This window comes from Muntiacus reevesi, chromosome 4 (genome assembly GCF_963930625.1).
Source record: "Muntiacus reevesi chromosome 4, mMunRee1.1, whole genome shotgun sequence".
NCBI classification, from domain to species: Eukaryota; Metazoa; Chordata; class Mammalia; order Artiodactyla; family Cervidae; genus Muntiacus; species Muntiacus reevesi.
The window spans coordinates 53,562,770-53,582,836 of record NC_089252.1 but is presented as its reverse complement, the minus strand read 5'-3'; the positions used below and the strand labels follow the sequence as shown (position 1 = coordinate 53,582,836).

General features: G+C 41.0%; 1 protein-coding gene across 2 annotated transcripts in view; it reads right to left on the bottom strand.

Moving 5' to 3' along the window:
- The window catches only part of WDR7 (WD repeat domain 7), a 331,772-nt gene that overhangs the window by 91,349 nt on the left and 220,356 nt on the right, over positions 1-20,067 (bottom strand). For both annotated transcript variants that reach the window (XM_065932803.1, XM_065932802.1), the window contains one exon: positions 9,738-9,924. In XM_065932803.1, coding sequence (XP_065788875.1) covers positions 9,738-9,924 — 187 coding nt within the window. The remainder of the gene's footprint in view (positions 1-9,737; positions 9,925-20,067) is intronic.

Sequence of the window (20,067 nt, the reverse complement as noted above, 5' to 3'; positions counted from 1 at the left end):
GGACGAGGACGGAAGGCGGAGGCGGGGCTGCCCCGTGCTCCCTCAGGTCCTTCTGCATCTGCCCAGCACACCCCTGTAAGCTGGTGATACCAGCAGTTTACACGGCAAAAGTCAGGTCCAGGGAAGTTCAGTGAGGACTCGAGGTAACAGAGTACCGTCTTTTAGGATGGCCAATCGCTGGAGAAAATAGACGGGGAGTGGCTGGACGACACTGCGCTTAACTGGGTGAATGGACTGGTAACATGGCTACACTCACAGCTTTGGCTAACTGGCTAGGCTGCATCCCCGAGGTTTCTAGTGGTATATTAAAAGACATGGACCTTCGCTCTGCTTTATTCTGTATCAACAATAGTCTGAATGAAGATAGGGGTGCACGGTTACCCACTGCTGGGCAGATAAAGTTGTGACAGAGAGCGGCTGTACTAAACAGCAGAACAATGTCTATAAAATGGCTGCATTAGAATACTGACTTCACTGGGTTGATGAGAAGAATGAATCAGCTAACAAGATGCAAAAACATCTAGTCCTGCATGTGACATATTACAGTTGTAACAGATGCTTCTTCTCACCAGAGAAATAGAAACAAAGAAAACGAGATCAACCTGCTGGTCACTGGTTTCAAGTGAAAGGCTTAGTCATACACCACCCTTCCTCCTGCTCAGCAAATGACCTTGTGAATTTAGGGAAATTGGCAAACTTCTTACAGGAAGCGAAGTGGTAAAGTATGAGGTTAAGAAGAGAAGCTGCAGGGTAACAGGGAACGAAGCGAACCAAAGACATATCACAGCGCTATCCACTGCCTTCCACGGGGGCTGGACCACCCAACAGTTGGTAGAGACGTCGGTGTGTGCACTTGAGGGATGCCTGTCCTCAGCGCCTGGCAGTCCGAGGCCAGGGCCTCAGAACGGGGACACAGCTATTGCTCTGAGGTCAGGGCTCTGTGGTGACCCTCAGAGTATCCACAGAGCACAAGCGGGTGGGTTGCGAGCGTGATAACAGAAAGGAGTCGCCCAGGCAACAGGGGAAGAAGAGAAACCTGTCTCTCCCATCAACAGCCTCTTCGGTGCACCACTGCTAGCGTAATCTTCCCAGAGCACCAACTCTATTTCATGGTTAACCTGCTTAAAAACCTCAGTGGGTCCAGTGCTTAGAAAAATCTTAAACTCCTCGGTTGGAGATTCCAGACCCTCCATAATCTAGTTTCGCTAATTTATCACTCTATCATCTGCACGCCCATGCTCCGGAGGCCAGACTAATTTCAAAGCTGGTCCCTAAAACTCATCCCTTTTCAATCGCAGTATTTTGCTAATGCTTCTCCACTACCCCCCTTGCCCACTGGCACACTCTCCTCCCTCCGCTCTGTTCAACCCCTGTGGAAGCCCACGTGGTATTCTGCAATTGCTAGAGCACTCAGCGACCGTCTACGGAAACAAAAACAACCAGTGACAAAACCTGTTTATGCCGGGTCCTGAGCGCCGACTCGCATTCTGAATTAGCTGTGTGTTGTGAACCAACACGCAGACTGGGGCCATGCCTTCTAATCCTGTGTATCCCCTGGTCCCCCCACCGATGTGCCTAGCACAGCCCTTGGTCATAGTGGTAGCTCAATAGCTATGCACTAAATGAAGTTACCTGGTAAATTCAGCAGGAAAAAAAAAAAATCACTTAAGCCAGTTATTTGACTGAATTGACCAGGCAATGAAGTCAAAGTAATTGATCTGGTAGTCCCAACAGACAAAGTCTAATTCTGCATGTAGTTATCTTGAAAGTCAAAAGTGGGCTGGGTGTGTGATATATTGTAATGTGAGATTCTAACTGAACAAGGAAGGATCATACTATCAGAGACTTGAAACAAAAGGGGGTGTCTGTCTTATTCTGGAATCTGTACATAAACACAGAACTCCATCTTTTTGCCTGATCCAGCTCTTCTGGCTGTTATGCAGATCATCTGTTATATAGGTTTATAGGATGGATCTTGGTTTCAGTCTTTATTCTGAAAAATATGATATGCCACACTCCCTGTTTTACTCAGCATTTCAGAACATATATCCAATACGAAATACCAGAGATGATAGATATTATAGATAAAAACCATGAATAGAAAAAGAGTCCACTCAGGCCAAGCTCATTCCTTACTTGACTACTCATTAATCCTGTTCTAATCCTTACCCCTTGGAGGTAAACGCTTTTTTAAAGTTACATGTAAGACCACTTCAGTTAAATGGCACTTCCTACAATTGTCAGACTTCCCCATCTATCAAATTAAGGAATGCTGTAGAGGAATGTTCCAGGGGGAAAAACATTTTAACTTTCATAGAAAAACCTGCAAATCATAGTCAAGATCATTATGGACTGAAAGCTTGTATTTCCCTAAAATTCATATGTTGAAGCCTCAGGACTCAAGATGATAGTGTATGGAGCTGGGCCTCTAAGGAGATAATTAGATAAGGCCATGAGGGTGGGGCCCTTGTGATGAGATTAGTGCCCTTAGGAGAGACACCAGAGAGCTTGCTCTGTCTCTGTGCTTCCAATCTTGGCCACAAAGAAGTCATATTAGGACAAAGCAAGATGGCAGTGCCTAGAAGCCAAGAGAAGGGGCCTCAGAATGAGGTCTCTACAGCATCCTGCTCTGGAATCTCCCAGCCTCCAGGACTGCGAAAACTACGTGTCTCTTGTTTAAGTAACCCAGTCTACCTGCTTTGTTGTGGCAGCCTGAGTGACCAAGACGAGCAGTAGCAGGGCACTGAAAATGCTCCCCTCTAAACCAAAGACTAAAATTGCTTCGTAAATGCATAATTACGTGCCATCTGGGAGTCCCTTCCTACTCCTTCCTGGTAAAATAGGTGTATTAACAACTGTCTTAAATGCAATAACAAATCAGCAATTCCTCTTTGTCACGTGGGACCTGAATCTGATAAGTCACAGGTGGCACTAATTTCCTAAACTCAAAGGTAATAATTCCTCCAAGAAGTACTTATATTTTAGACATACTTTCTATATGATGTATACATTTACAATGATTAAAATCTATGCCAGCATGATTTAGATAAATGTGTGTATGTGTGCGTGTGTGACAGTCACTCAGTCATGTCCAACTCTTTGTGACCCCATGGACTGTGGCCTGCCAGGCTCCTCTGTCCATGGAATTCTCCAGGCAAGAATATTGGGGTGAGTTGCCAGTCCCTTCTGCAGGAGATCTTCCCAACCCAGGGATTGAACCCAGGTCTCCCGAATTGCAGGCAGATTTAGATAAGTAGTTTCCTCTAATTACAAACTTTCTATTAAAAATAAATGTCATGTGAATAGGAAAAATAATTTAAATATGGAAGCCTAAAGCACCTCAGTGTTTGTATGATGTGTTCTCTACTCTCTGGCCCTCAAATCGAAAAAACATGCTCAAGATTTGAGTTAAGATGTCAGTTCTTTTTTTCCAACTCTATTTCATATCATTCAAAAAGAATCTTTCTAACATAAAGGACTTATCTATGCTATCAAAGCATGTGTGGTTTCCAGTGACTGTATGTTTCTTTCTTAAAGTCTGGCAATTATGAATGTTCCAGAAAAGCAACAGGCTTGGTGGAGTTCATCCACACCCGTCCATCAGAGCAGTGTGAGGTAAGAGTCTGGCACTTTCAGCCGCGGGATCGGCTCTTGTCTCCTTCAGAGTAAAGGTCGGCAACGTGGACTAGGACAGCTGGAATCAGAATCACACCGCTCAGCACATACAAGAGCACACGGATCCTTCTGTACTTTAATACATAAAAAGGGAGGGTTTTCTACTGTTTCTAACACTTTATCCACATGTTCATAGCCATGCTGATCTAAAAAATCATGGATTTATTAAAAAAAGATAGCACTGTGTATGTTTCTATTTTTTTCAGAGTCAGCAAGGGATGGGGCAACCTATGATTTCAATGAGGTGCAGCTTCCATGTTCAGTTAAACAGTTCGTCATGAATAAAAAGCCCGTGATTATTCATTTTAAAAATTCCTCTCATGAGATTCTAGCTGTGGATGACTCATTAAACAAAGGGTGACATAACCATGTGGAATGGGAGCAGTAAAACGAGAACTGGGAGACCTAAGTGATGGTCTTAGCCCTCACAGAGCTGGTGTAACCTCAGATAAGTTGTTTCATCTCTACAACGTACTTTTACTTAATAAATATTAAGGGCAGTAGGTTGCATGCTGCTGAAGAAGAGTTTTGTTTCTAAAATTCTAGGACTTCAGTAAATGCTTATTGTAAATGACAATGCAAATTATATAACAGGTGCTTGAATACATAAGAATAAACACATAATACAAGGCCCAAACAGTCAAGGGGCTTACTGATATTTAACTGGATCCGCTGGAGAAGGGATAGGCTACCCCCTCCAGTATTCTTGGGCTTCCCTGGTGGCTTAGCTGGTAAAGAATCCGCCTGCAAAGTGGGAGACCTGGGTTTGATCCCTGGGTTGGGAAGATCTCCTGGAGAAGGGAAAGGCTACCCACTCCAGTATTCTGGCCTGGAGAATTCCATGGACTGTAAGGTCTGTGGGGTCGCAAAGAGTCAGACATGACTGAGCGACTTTCACTTTTAATTTCCAGAAGGCACAAAATTCTTGATGAAAATGATTTTTAAAATCTGAAACCTCTGGGTTGATCTCTTGTAAGTCTTTTTCATGTTGTTCCTGTTGAGTTGCTTAGTTGTCTCCAGCTCTTTTGCAGCCCCATGGACTGTAGTCAGCCAGGCTCCTCTGTCCATGGGATGTCCCAGGCAAGAACGCTGGAGTGGATTGCCATTTCCTCCTCCAGGGGATCTTCCTGACTCAGGGATCAAACCCAGGTCTTCTGCACTGGCAGGCAGATTCTTTACTATTGAGCCAGCACGGAAGCCCAAGTTTCTTTCCATTGGTAGGTTTAAGGTGGTTTTAAATTGAGTGCTCTGTTGGTCTTTAATTCTCTGGGTGTACTATTTCGAATGCAAGATGACACAGTGGTGGAAGTGTGGATTTTGGTATCAGCGAGACCTGGGTTTGAACCTCACCTTTTCCATTGACCACAGTGTTACTGAGGACAAGAGAAAGCACCTCTCTGAGAGTCATTTCATCATCTTTTGTAATCATTTTTACAGTCTTTTAATAAAGAAAAAGGTAAAACCAATCCTCTCTTTGACCCCAATTCTATTCCCAAGAGATGACGAGGAAGGCAATTATATTCAAGTTTTTGATGGGAGCATCCCAGGGTTTAAGTTCTGTAAGAAATTAATGAATAAAATTAGCTAAACAAGAATGTTTCCTTTCACTTTCCTGCATGTGGAGCTGCTCGCCAGCCTCTCCGGCACGCACCTACGCTGTGCCACCTGTCCCCTCCTCTTTCCACAATCACTGAGTCACTGAATCACTGAAATGAAGATTCATCTGACACTCTTCTTTGGGTGCTGTCTGGGTGTCCCGCTATGAGTTATCGGCCACACTCTGAATGTCCATACCATTTACTCTCCTCCTTCCTGTAAGATCTTCTCTTTCTTGTAAAACTGCAAGAGCCCTCAAGGATCTTGGTCTCACGCTACTTTGTCACTACATATAGCACCTAACACTGTCCCTTCCATAGATGCTTGCTTAGTTAATAAACATAGCTTAAAATTTGGTGAAATGTTTGAAAACAGTAGAAAACAGCTGGTTTTATTTTGATTGCAAAGATGTAAGATTTTAAAGTCCTATCTCGAAATTAAAAACCTTAATTCTAGGAAAATGCTCTATTCGTCTTGAGCCATATATAGCTTTTCAGAAGCCATCTCAGGGGTCCTCTCTGACAGGGGATGCTGATGCAGGGGACCGAGGGAAGGACAGAAACTCCCATCATGTGTGTCCTTCAGAAGTCGGCAGCAGCCTGAGCGAGCTGCCCTGCCGGGAACCCCGTCCATACACTCACAAGAATTGGAGTAAAGAGGGAAGCACTCTTGTATTTCTTTTTTTTTTTTTTCCTTTTTAAAAAGAGAAGACTAACATAAAGGCTTCCTCATAAAGCAAGCTTAAGATCACAGTCAGGAGCGAGGCAGCCGGGTGCCGTTACCGTGCGTGTAGTTAAGCAGAGACAGGAGGGCGGCCCGCGGGCGCCGGGAGGGAAAGATGCCCAGTCACCCCCGCTCTCTGCCTCGCCGCGTCTCAGCCCTTCTGCAGCCTGGACTGAGGGTGTCAGGGATGGACAGGCCATTTTCAATCTATATCTTGTTATAGATTAATAAGCAAACATTTTCTTGCTTATTATGCAATTTATCACAATGAAAATTACACTGAACTCCTCAAGGCTACATGCTGATACGTTCATTTATTCAGAGCTGTGTGGAGAGAGTTATACTAACCTGCATGACAGAAAAGGATGTAAAAGCAAGATTTAAATTACCTCCTGAGAACTCAAGGATTGGTGTCTGTGGACATACTCCATGTAGATAAAGCACAGTACATCATTATGTTTGCTGATATGAGCTTCGTGTGAACTTATTTAAACATAAAATAAAATATTAACTGGTTAGCCTAAAATAAAAACCTATCACTTCTCCCAGGCAACAAAACAAGACGCATAATTATTGAAATTGTGTTTGGATCAGATTTGAAATAGGCTATAAAATTCAGTTGAAGTGAATTCTGGACAATCAAAAATATTAAAGGCTTCTCAAGGTAACGAGGAGGAGAAGGCAATGGCACCCCACTCCAGCGTTCTTGCCTGGAGAACCCCAGGGACGGGAGAGCCTGGTGGGCTGCCGTCTATGGGGTCCCCAGAGTCGGACACGACTGAGCGACTTCACTTTCACTTTTCACTTTCCTGCACTGGAGAAGGACATGGCAACCCACTCCAGCGTTCTTGCCTGGAGAATCCCAGGGACGGGGAAGCCTGGTGGGCTGCCGTCTATGGGGTCGCGGAGTCGGACACGACTGAAGCGACTTAGCAGCAGCAGCAGCAGGGTAACCAGGAGAGCTGAGGTAACAGAAGCCACTCTGCTGACTCTGGGAAGGTGTCAACCACAGCTGCGGCCAAGGGCAGGATAAAAGATTGAAAATACACGTCGGGTTTTGCACACAGGCCAGCTGCCTCTTATGGCTACTGCCAACTCCTGGGCTCATCGTCCCTCCTACTCTTAAAGTCAACCAAGAACCTTCAGGCCTCCTGTGTTCAGAAATTACCGTGGTTGTCATTATGTGGAAGTGTTCCTTCTAGAAATGGGTGTCTCTTTAGCTGTCGAACACCGGGACAATGACAATGGCATCACCATCCACACCCCCGCCCAACATCAGGCGGCAACATCCATCCGATGTCTTAATATGTGCTAAGTGCTCTTCTAAGCACTTGACAAATACGAACCCACCGACCACCAGTCTTATGATGCAAGTGTTAAATTAGCCCCAACTTGTAGACGGAACTGAGGTGAGAGATGAAATAATCTGCTGAAGGGCATTGAGCGAGGAGACACAGAGGTGAGGTTCAGGAAGCGTGGCGGTGGGACAGGAGGTGACGGGGGAGGCCAGCTGCTTAGGTTTGAAGTGAATTCCCTTCCCCGACTCAGCAATCTCGGGACTTCGAAACGGTGATGCCCAGCCTGAGGACAAAGTCACGGCGTCCCAGTCAAGCCTCAGCTGCTGCTCTGGTGTCTACTTCTGAGCACAGAGCAGGCAGCAGAAAGACAGGCCCAAAGCATGGATATGAGAGAGGCAGCCATGGAGAAAAGGGCAGAGAACTCTAGTTTTTTTAAAGGTTAATAATGATGAGAATGAAATGTCCTTCACTGAAAAAAAAATCAAGAGGTGGTAACAGTTACAAGCAGACCCTTGTAACTGTCTGGTTGTAGTTACAGACCAGAAGCTACAAACCGGAAGATACTGTAAGTTCAGTTCCAGAGCATCGCTGTAAAGCAAGTATCACAATAAAGCGAATCACGTGAAATTTTTAGCTTCTCAGCAAGCATATAAAAAGTATGTTTATACTACACTATAGGCTATAAGGACACAATATTATTAAGTATTTCTTAAAATGTATATACCTTAATTTAAAAATACATTATTGCTAAAAAGGTCACAACAGTTACAAAAATAACATCAAAGATTACTGACTTCAGACAACCATAATAAATACAATAATAAAAAAGCCTGAAATATCACTAGAATTATCAAAACAAGACACAGAGTCATGAATGATCAAATGTTGTTGGAAAAATGGTGCCAAAAGACCTCCTTGATGCAGGGTCAGCACAAACATCTGAGTTGTAAAAAGAAAAAAACAACACAAAATCCCAGTATCTGCAAAACACAATAAAGCCATGCACAATAAAACAAGATCTGCCTGTACACTGAGAAAGGCATCATGAGACAGATGGGAGTTCAAGAATTCCTACCACTAGGACTTCACTCTCACTAGGATGACTACACTTGAAAAGCAACAACAAAAGCAGAAGATAGGTGATGGCAAGGATGTAGAGAAAATGGACGCTTGCACACTGCTAGCACACGTATAAAGCTGTGTAGCTACTGTGGAGAACTGCTTGCTGAATCACCTTAATAGGTTACACACAGGATTACCACGTGACCCAGCAATTCCACTTTCAGGTCACCTACCTGAGAGAAATCAAAGTGGCTGTTCAAGCAAATACATCTACACGAATTTGCATTTTCATAGCAGCTCTATTCACAACAGTGGAATAGAGTAGAAACAACCCAAACGACCATCAATGGACAGAGAAATAAAATGTGGTATATCAACAGAATGGAATATTGCTCAACCATACAAAGAAATGAAGGACTGAAAAGAGGCTGAAACATGAGCGAACCTTGGGATCATCATGCTGAGCGAGAGACGTCAGACACAAGAGGCCACATACTATATAACTCCATCTATGTGAAACAGCCACGACAGGCAACCTCACAGAGACGGAAGACCGTCAGGGGCCTCTGGGAGGAGAGAACGGGAAGTGACTTCTCAATGGACATGGAGTTTCCATCAGGTGACCACACCTGGGAACCAGGGAGTGCTCATGACAGCATAACTGCAATGCAGTCAGTGTCACTGAACTGTATCCTTTAAGAGGGACTCAGTGGTCAATTTCATATTCTATGTGATCTACACCATCAAAGCGAAACAAAAAAGACCCTCCAGGAAGCCGGAGGCTGGGTTCTCAACACTAACTTTTAGCGCCGGCCTCAGTTTCATTTTAGGAACTGCCTCAGCTCTTCCTCCTTGCCCACTGTTCTCTTCCCGCTTCCCTGGACCACTGCAACCCCCTGAGGGCTGATCGTCTACTGTGTGCAGATAAAGCCTCAATAAAGTAGGTCTAAAAATTAACATGAGGGCAAAGGAGTAATTTCCCCAACAACTGGGCCATGTATTGTACCAGTACAACATTTTGAGCAACCACATGTATTATTTTCCTTATATACGACATGCTTATACTATTATTAGCTGATAATATCTCAAAGTGCAATAAAAATAAAGTTAAAACTATGTCACAGACAAATCCTTCAAAATCTTCACAAATCCTTACAGCTAAAGCTCAATTGTATTAAAATTACAGAGACGTATCTCCCTTTCATTGTCTACTTCCAAAATTTCATATCTTGAGATACTGGTCTATTTTTTTTGTCCATTAAAAATGCCCCCCAAAGATTATTTTTATAAATTTAAAAATTATTTAAAAAATTATAATCAGTGACCTCTGCTAAAATGAAACAAAACCAACAGAAGCCAAACGCACTGAGATGGAACACCTACTTGGCGAGTTGTTTCTCAGCGTCGGCACAGAGTTCGAGAAGCCCCATGAGGACGGCAGACACATCCATATAGGGCTCCCAGACGGTGAAACCACGTCCAATCAGGTCAATGGCTGTTCTGCGGATGGTACTGTGCGGAGGAAGCTTAGGGCTTGGCGGCTGCAGCAGAAGAAATGTCAGGGCCTTACCTAAAACGACGAAAGAAAAGACAGACCGATAAAGTAATTTTCCTTGTGATGTTTTCTTTGAACTATATTTTCAAAATGTAAACCACTTTGGATTTACTTTTTTTTAATTGAAAAGGGGTTTCGAATAGTAAGACTATAAAAGATCTCAAGTTTACAGTTCACTTAACCATGTACTTTAAAGGGAGTATCAAAACCATCTTTAAATCACATCACTGTATAGCATACTGGTTAAAGGGAAAGTTTTCAGATTCAACAGAGTATTAACCAGTTTGATAACTTACTAGGGGGTTAGACTTAGGAAGATACTCAGTGAACCTCAGTTTCCTTATCTGTGAAATGGGGATCATAATAGCTACTGCAAAGGACCAGGGTGCTAAATGAATTAGAAACATACAGAGTGTACTGCCAAGGGCTACATCGGCAAGTGTTCCATGAAGGGCTATCAGGGCTCATTCTGAATAACAGGTTGAACTTGTCTGTTTCCAAAATTAAGAACGTAGCATATGAAATTTAATTTACTGCACTCAATAAATAAAAGCATTTGCTCACTTTTAGGTTATAGCTGATTGTTAAATGAGAATGAATTGAAATGGCGGTAAATAGAAGGATGGCGTCCCTGTTGGCTTCATGGTAAAGAATCCACCTGCAATGCAGGAGACACAATTTTGATGCCTGGGTCGGGAAGATCCCCTGGAGAAGGAGATGGCAACCTACTCCAGTGTCCTTGCCTGGGAAATCCCACGGACAGAGGAGCCTAGCGGGCTACAGTCCATGGGGTCGCAAAAGAGTCAGACACAACTTAGCGACTGAAAACAACACACAGCCAAGGCCCCAACAGCTCTGGCGGGGCAGCTTCTACCATTTGGGGAGGCATCAAGGGAAGCAGAGAGGAAAATGACCTATTTAACACACACATTTTAAATCTACTAGTGAGTGTCTGTTTTTTTTTTTTTTTTCAATGATCTGTTTTGGAGTGATAAAGACATAACAGATGTTAAAATTCCTTATCTGTCTCTGACAAGTTATTCCCAACAAAACATGTAAAGATGAGAAGATAAAGAGGATTTCTAGCCTTGTTGATTAATAACATGCTTACGACTTGAAAGTTACCAGCAATACTGACACTTACGTTCTGAAGATATCTCAGGATTCAAATTTCTGTATCATATATTCTTTCTGTTGGTACTAAACAACCAGATTAAAAAAAAAATGCTTTATATGATAATAGTAATGGGGGAAAGGTACATTTATTCCTTTCCAACTTGTATTCTGTAATTTAGAGTTTATCTAACTTATGACTCCATATGATTTAGGTGCTAAGCAATATGGACCAAGGTGATAAAAAAAGCTAAAATTAAGACAATGATAGTACTTTCTCTATTGACAAAAAAAAAAAACAAAACAACTTGTGACAGAACTTTATGAATTTTAAGTTTATCTCTCAGAACTTTTCTAAAATCTCTCTCACCCAATTTCTAAAACTGGGTGTACCCAATAAAGGTTGTTTTAATCTGTACAAGATAGAATCTAATTTTGTCCAAAAGCATACATTAACTTATTTTACATAAGTGCCCCGCTGTTCTACAGTCCAGGAACATTACCTCTCTGAGAGAGCAAGGTGGAGAAGGATGCCACCATCTGCCACTATGACTGAGTCCTTTGTAAAAGGCTTTCCCAGTGGCAGCTTTAAGAAGTTTAACACACTGGCTTGATATTCAGTCAAGACTTTTCACAATTTGGTCCCAACCCTTCCATCCCAAGATTCCTGAAAGAACTATTTACAGAGTATTGCTGCAGTATGTTAAGCGCTGGGGAGACAAAAGAGAACAAGACTCAGTTTTTTTTCAAGGAAATTCATTGCTCAGGATACAGGTGAGCAAACAGGCAATCTGAATATATCACGAAGAGTGTTAAAATATTTATAAGCTCAAGGTATCAAGGTAGAACTTAACAGGAGCACTTAATCTGATCTTAGGGATTCAAGAAGGGAAAGGTGAGCTGAATATCCAAACCTAAAGGTTAAGTAGGACTTAGTCACTCATGGGAGAGGAGTATGGAATAAAAAATACTGTAGGCAGAAAGAACAACACGTCTAAAGACCAGGAGATGAGCGGGAACGTGGCCAGACCAAGCGGTTACACACAGTTCAGCAGGGCTGGGAAATTTGTCAGAGGAAAGGGAAAGGGTTGGGGTGATGGGCAAGAGGGAAAAGAGGAGGAAGGGGATGAAATATAACAGAGGGACGCGAGGCAGGACCCGCTCTTAGAGCCTGATCACAAAGGGCCGTGCGTGCCATGCCAAGAGTCTGTTTATTCTGGTGACAGTGGGAAAACACCGGAAAGTTCTAAGTGAAGGAGAGGTTAGATTTTTAGGAAGGGGCAAGACCTACCGCCTCTTAAATTCTGATCTACTTATCCCCAGCCAATTGGATGAATTAGAATCACAGCATTTTCCAGTCGAAAAGATCTTAGAAAACAATGATCAGTCCCCATGTTGTAGATGAGGTAACTGAGAACTGGACGGCAGGGGGTTCGCTGCAGCCCCTGTGGCCCAGGCCACGGGCGATGGGACCACTATACATCTCTGAACACAACTTAGGTCTTTACAACCATGTGTTATTCATGACACTCTACCAAAACAGATGAAACAAATGATGTTTTATCTTTTCTCACACAATGAGAAGGTTGCTATTACTGGTTCAACGGCTAAATACAGATATACCAAGTCGTCATTGTCTCGACTCTCTTAGCTGTATCACGTCCACTAAATGGTTGATGACATATTCAGTACTGCACCCGCCCTCCCAGCAGGAAGAGGATGTCGGCAATTTGATCTCTGATTCCTCTGCCTTTTCTAAAACCAGCTTGAACATCTGGAAGTTCACGGTTCACGTATTGCTGAAGCCTGGCTTGGAGAATTTTAACAATATGGCATCTTTGGTGTTTATTCCAAAGTTAATTAATTCCAAAATTAGTCCAAAGTTAATTTTATTACTTTTTCACATCTGCTAAATTAGTAAATTCCCTGGGTCATATGAAATTTTCATTAAAAAGCTTTTTTTTACCTTCACATGAGTTTTATCACCATGATTTATAAATTCAGTAAGTACTTAATACATAATTCTTGCTTTGGCAAATACTGAAAATTACTTTATACAGTGTGCACCCAGCATGGACAGTAAAATTATGCACAGAACACAAATTTCCAAGAATCTGCTACAAACCTGTGCTGGTCTATGTCCAAGTTTCCATGACTCTCTGGTGAAATGGTAAAAATATAAATAATGTAATGAGTGTTTTTTTCATAAAGCTAAATTTATTCAGTTTAAAAGAGTGATTATTCTAAGGTTATGTACTTACTGCTTTTTTGGTGAATAATTTTTTTTATATAAAATGATATAGATAGTGGTATTTTTTAATGTTTGCACTCAGCAAAATAAAACAAAGTTCTGCTAAATACTCCCAAATTTTATTTTTGGAAGTTTTACTGGCCCATGATATCAGAGGGCTTTCCAGATGGCTCAGTGGTAAAAGAATCTGCCTGCCAGTGCAGTAGAAGCAAGAGATGCAGCTTCGATCCCTGGGCTGGGAAGATCCCCTGGAGTAGGAAACGACAACCCACTCCAGTATTCTTGCCTGGAACATTCCATGGACAGAGGAGCCCGGCGGGCTACAGTTCATGGGGTTGCAAAGAGTCAGACACAACTGAACATGCCCGAAAGGATGACCTCAGCAAGTTCTGAAAAAACTGCTGCTTGTTACAACTGCTGTTTGTACTGTCCCAAGGAACTGCATGTCCTTCCCCATTCTAAGAATCGCAGCTGAGAAGTCCCAGTACCGGCCACTGACTTTTCAGAGACTGCCAAGAGGTTCCTAACTCGTTACAGGATGGAATTCAGCATTATTCAAGTCAACCTGTGACCATATTCATGGCAGGGTTATCAGAAGACTAGTCTTTCTTACCAGTAAGACGGGTACAGAGTACAGACACTGTGGCAGCTTTATGGTGGGAATTAAACACGCAGCACCCTCCGCCCCACTCCATCACCACTCTATGTCTAGCCAAATGTGCAAATGAACTACAAAATGCAGACTGGCTCAGAACACTGGCAAGAAATCAAATCAAGACAGAGCCCCTTAAAAAGCAGAAAGCACTAAAATCCAGCATTGGATAAATCACAATTAACTTAGACCCTCCAGCTGTTGAGAAAGTAATTCTGTTGTCATGCAGTCAAGAGTAATAACAATAGCTCATATTTTAGTGCAGCTTTATCTCAAGCTTATCTCAAGCTGTTCTTTTTAGAAGTGTTCCTACTTTAATCTTACCTTTTTTTTTTAAAGTGCTATAGAGGCACAACGCTGCAAGAAAATATTTACACTTTGCTGTAACAGCAACATGCTAAAAATGAGAAAAGGATTGACACAGAGATAGCAAAATAAAGCCTATGTAAGCTATGGGTATAGCCATATACTACGGCTAACTTGTTGCTCTGGCAAGATGACTGCTGTCCTGTCATGAACTGACCAAGGGAAAATGCCAACTTAAAACATTTTTACCCTATCTGGCTGGTTATGATGACCAGCTCTTTCAAAAGATTAACAATACAAGTCATAATACACACACACACACACACACACAGACACACACACACACACATGCTCTGAGGCTGTTACTTACGAAGAAATAATGAATTTGCTTTATGGATTATTTTTCAATCCTTATCACAAAATGTAGGCTCACTTTATTAATGTACTCTACATTTAATAAATAACTATTATAAGACAACCCTATTAATTATAAAGAACTATAGTTATATATTTCTATAAGCATCAGGTATCATTTTCAGCATCATTTGATAATAAATAACACTTTTATATTATTGATTCTTTTCCACTTTTTCCCCTTTTGCATTTCTAACACAAGTATAGAAACTAAACTTGATTGTACCCTGAGCTCTCCGTAGCACAAAGAACAACGTTAGCACACTGTTCAAAACATAATGAAAAAAAATGACTTATTTTATTCACTTAAAACACACAGGCACAGAGTTAACTGGTAGTTAAACACATTAACAAAACATTTTTAACACTAACTCAAATCTTTATTTTCATATAACCACAGATTCTACTAACATGACATGTTCATGACACAAACACGAAGTGTGTAATATTTTTTGAACCCAGTTTCTATTTGTGCTGAAATGGCACTAAATAAGAAAAGATCATTTAAAAAGTTTTAAAATCAATGATATTTTTCCCAGTTTTGCATTTGCAATTTTTCTTTTTTTTTTTTGGACTACGTTTTCCCTTAGATGCTCCTCTTGAAGCATGAAGGTCTCACTGTTCTGCAACCAGCTGGCATAAGCCCTCTAGCACCTGGAACTGCCCAATGAAGAAGGCACTGGGTAACTGAAGACGCTGAAGCAGGAAACGGGGAAGGACCACGCAGAAGAACGGGGTGGAGGGAGACCTCCACTACCAAGCACCTGCCGGGGTCAAGGGGACCTGGATATTATGGCAGGAAATGTTTATAGGAAACCAGGGGCTACAGGGAGACATTCTAAGAATTTGCAATTAAAATAGAAGCCACAGTCAAACTATGCTTACCAAGAGAGAATGAGATCTTCTTACTGGAATTATTATAAAACCAAAGCATTTCAGAGAATTTTCTAAGAGCCCTTCAAGATCACTGACAATTATTGCTATTGTCCTGCTGGTAGGCAATATACGGCACCATTTTCTTGGGTTTGGGTCCCTGTTTGGCTAGTTAACTGGAGAAGGAAATGGCAACCCACTCCAGCATTCTTGCCTGAAGAATTCCATGGACAGAGGAGCCTGGTGGGCTATTGTCCTTGGGGTCACAAAGAGTCGGACACAACTGAGCGACTGAACACTTGGCTAGTTAACAGGCCTAGTTTAGAAAGACTGGTTCATCATACTTAAAAGAAGATAATTAATAAAGAAATGGCCACTAACCTCCTCAGCTCTGAAGAGTACAGAAGGGGGAAAAAAAAAGATTGTATTTAAAAAATGTACTAATTAATAGCTCAATTACAAGAACTTCCTGTGGGAGAACATATTATATGCACTTTAAACCAGATGAATTTATGATGATTTGTGCCATTACAATGAGTGCAAAATGAATTAATAATGATTGGCCACTTATTTCAAAGTATAACCAACTGAATGAAGCCTTTTCCCACTTGCTAATGTCCATCAAAGAACCAGGATGGCAAAGTGCCATCTAGAATTCTATTCCTTGGCTTTATACAGGTACATGATTTGATTAAAAATAATCCCAATACTGTGTGCATTATTCATGGACATAGAATAATAAACATTTCTATAATGAGAGGCTTTGTATTAATAGCTATAAAAAACTACTTTTGAACTTTTTACATCCTATATTGCATAGAAACCAAGTCATCATTTCACTTACTAAAAGGCATAAAATTTTTTTGCTAAATTAGGAAGTTATTTTAAAACTTATTAATGTGGTATCAGCTTAGTCAAAACAGTTTTGATTCAAAGAAAGTAGCTGTTTCTTGTTCCACAATCAGAAGAGTAGAAAATCCAATGCTGCTTGATTGAAAGGACATTTTGTTTTTCTGTTTGAGTTCCTAATTAAGTTGTGTTACACAGTGGAATTTAATCTCATTTTGCTTTTGGTATTTAATGTATTTTGGGTAGAAGACCAAAATAAGAGTGTACCTTACACAAAAGGATATTACTTACTGCATAAGGCTCTTTTCCTCCTTAAGGAAGATAAAACGTGCTTGACTGACAATTTGCAGATCAGCAATAAAGAAGTAAAATAGTAGAAGTAGATGTTTATGATGTCAAAGAAGTAAAAAAAAAAAAAAAAAAAAAAATCCATGAATCTATGGAGTTCTTTTTTTTTTAATGGAATCTTTAGTTGAATGATCTAAATACTTCTATGTCCGTTTCCCCAAAGGTGTGTGGCTGTTGAATGTCATGAATGATTGGGGGGAGGGGAGGAGGGTAAAGCAAGAGAATAGGGGTTCAAGTTCTAGCTCTGGCACCTAATAGCTGGGGGATCCTTTCACTGACCCATTATTCTAGCTCTTGCACCTAATAGCTGGGGGATCAGGCATGGTTCTAAAGTGCAGGTCAACCAAGTTGAAGCTTATGAAACTCTCATGAAACCTGTATTCTAGCTGGGACAAAACAACCAAGTGAACACATAGGAAGGTAGAGTAGTACTAAGTCCTATAAATAAAAATAAGGCAGACCAAGAGCCTATAAAATGAGAGAGAGGGGAAGCACTCTGCAAGAGGTGACAGGCAATTGCACAAATTAAAGTATTTTTATCTTCTGGGACAGTGAGTTCTCACAACTACTGATAACAATTTGGTGTCCTTGGAACGCTCTCTAGATACAGAAAGATGGAGGAAACAGGAGTTTCTCTGGTTTATACAACATGTATTTCTTACCATATTCTATGCATAGCTTCCATCAGCCTCCTCTAGGCCTGAACACCTCCAGGAACCAACCAACCAGTGTGAGTCTCTGGCCTTCTAAGCAGAGACTGGCCTTTTTTCAAAGGTGAAACTCTCCTAACACTGCATTTCCACTAGCATTTGATCTTAACCATTTCTGGTCATCTGTACCCCATTAACATCACGTGAGAGGGGTTGGGCCAATGTATTACAGGATTCAGAAGATGCTGGTGTGTCTCTCCAAAGTAACTGACCCCCTACTCAATCAAGGGCTCACGCCCAGTTACTTTATCCATGTGTACCACTCTCGGGCTTCTAGAATTTCACTGTTATTTACAAACACATAAAATCAAAACAATGACATTCTTTAATAAATACTATTGATGATAACCAAAAGTATGGAAAAAAACACTTGCTATAACTTCATCACTGCTTCCACTTTTTAAATAATCCACACAGGCTAATTAAGGAAGTTTGTGATCATTATAAGATAAATCTCAAAGTAACTTTATAGGTAGTCTGGTGGAGAGTGATCTCTTTTCTAATAACCACAGTAAAACATTCAACTGGAACAAGGAGCTGCTGAACATTAACCCTTTAGAGATACAGAGTCAAAGATTAAAGAGAGTTGCTCAGTTGCTTCAGTCTTGTCCGACTCTGTGCAACCTAATGGACTATAGCCCGCCAGGCTCCTAAGTCCATGGGATTCTCTAGGCAAGAATACTGGCGTGGGTTGCCATGCCCTCCTCCAGGGGATCTTCCTGACCCAGGGATCGAACCCATGTCTTCTGCATCTCCAGCACTGCAGGCAAATTCTTTACCGCAGAGCCACTGGGGAAACATAATGGCCCTTAGTAGATACTAAATATTAAGTAAGCTGTGACATGAATGGAGAATAACTACAGGAGAAATAAAGTCAGAATTGTTCTACATGCAGGCAAAGGAATACCAACATTCTCAATATAAACACTCTAAATGTTTCCTTTCTACACATTTATTTTATTGAGGTTGAGTAAGGGAGGAAAAAAAAAAACAAGATGAGCAAACAAAAGTCGCTCTGCTGCCCGTTTCTCAGTCTGGACATCTTTGTTTAAGCTTTGACTTGGCTTAAATGAACGAATTAATATTGACAAAAACATCAACTAAGCTAATGAGTTGTTAGTTAAGGCAATAAACATGTCACATTAGAGTCAGCGCAGCAAAGAGGTAATTAGCCCTGGAAAAGCCCTGCTGATTGGAGCTGCTGAGATCCTCTGCTCTTAACCTTTGAGTCCATTATCTAACCCAGGAGTCGTGGCTGTGTTAATGGGAACTCGCCAGGCAACAGCAGCCTTGCAGGAGCAGCCAAGCCTGTATTCAGAATCCTGGGATGAAAGGGGAGCTGGTATGTTTACAGAAGAGCCGTCAACGAAGCTCCATGAAAATCTGAAACAGAGCTCTTTGGGAATAGATGCTAACGTCAAACAAGGAGGACAAATATATTTCCCAAAAAAACGTGGTGGTGTGGGGGAGTGATACACATTTTTCTGACATAAAGGACACACAGAAATATATTAACACACAATCTAATAAAGGAAAAGTCATTCCAATCACAAAATCCCATCTCTTCTACAAATAAGGATGCTCTGATCCTTTCAAGATAAAGTGCAATATACTGTAACACAGTGAATTCCTGAACTATCTGAGCTATAAAAGCAACCAGGATCACACCTAAAAATCACAGATAAAATTTATGTTCATTTAAAGCAAAAAAGAAACACACACATGCTATCACACTCAAGAAATGCATGTTTACACGAGTAATTACAGAGTATCCTTCAAAGCAGTTTCCTCTATGAGATCTATTTTTTTTTTAAACTTCTCACTCATTTTAATGATCTGGCTTCAGGACAATCAACACTAGCACTTTCAAAGTCTACGCTGAAAAAAATAATCTAACGTTTATAGAAAAATCACAAACAGGAGTTACAACATATATGAATAAAACCCCCATTCTCTAGATGAGTGGATCATTCCTGAAATAAAGCAAAAGACCATATTGACAAGCACAGTTTGAATTTGCATAATCTTCATATTAACTTCAAAAAAAATGATCAACCAAGTCTAAGTTTTGACATCGCTTCTAACACTACAAATGCATATAGATATATTAATATGCATATGGATCAGCTGATACTACTACATCATCAGGAAATATTTTTTTCCTTGGAAAACTTGCTTTTCTTTAAAGATTTAAAGCAAACAAATATATCATGCATTCAAGATAATATTACACTGCCATTCATTTGTGGGTTTTCATGATTTTATGCTATTTCCCTCTGCAAAGGAGGAAAATGTTCCATCCTGATTTTATTACGTAAGTTTGATGAAAGAAATGGGTGGGTGCTCAGTTTCGTGATGCTCCTGCTGTGTGTGAATATGCAGTGTGTGTGTGCATCTGGGTGTGAGGGGAGCACAGACATGGGACATTTACTATACAGTAAATCAATATGTGCTATCTTTTTCAGGCTGAGTAATTTCAAAAGGGACAGAAGCAATTAGCTGCCTCACATCTCACTGGCTACTGCATGGCTTTAATTTTTTTTTTTTAATTTTCCCTCAAATGTAGTTTCTTTCTTAATGAATTTGCAAAACAGCTATATATGGCTATATTTTCATTAGTTAGTTCTTTTTTATAATAAACT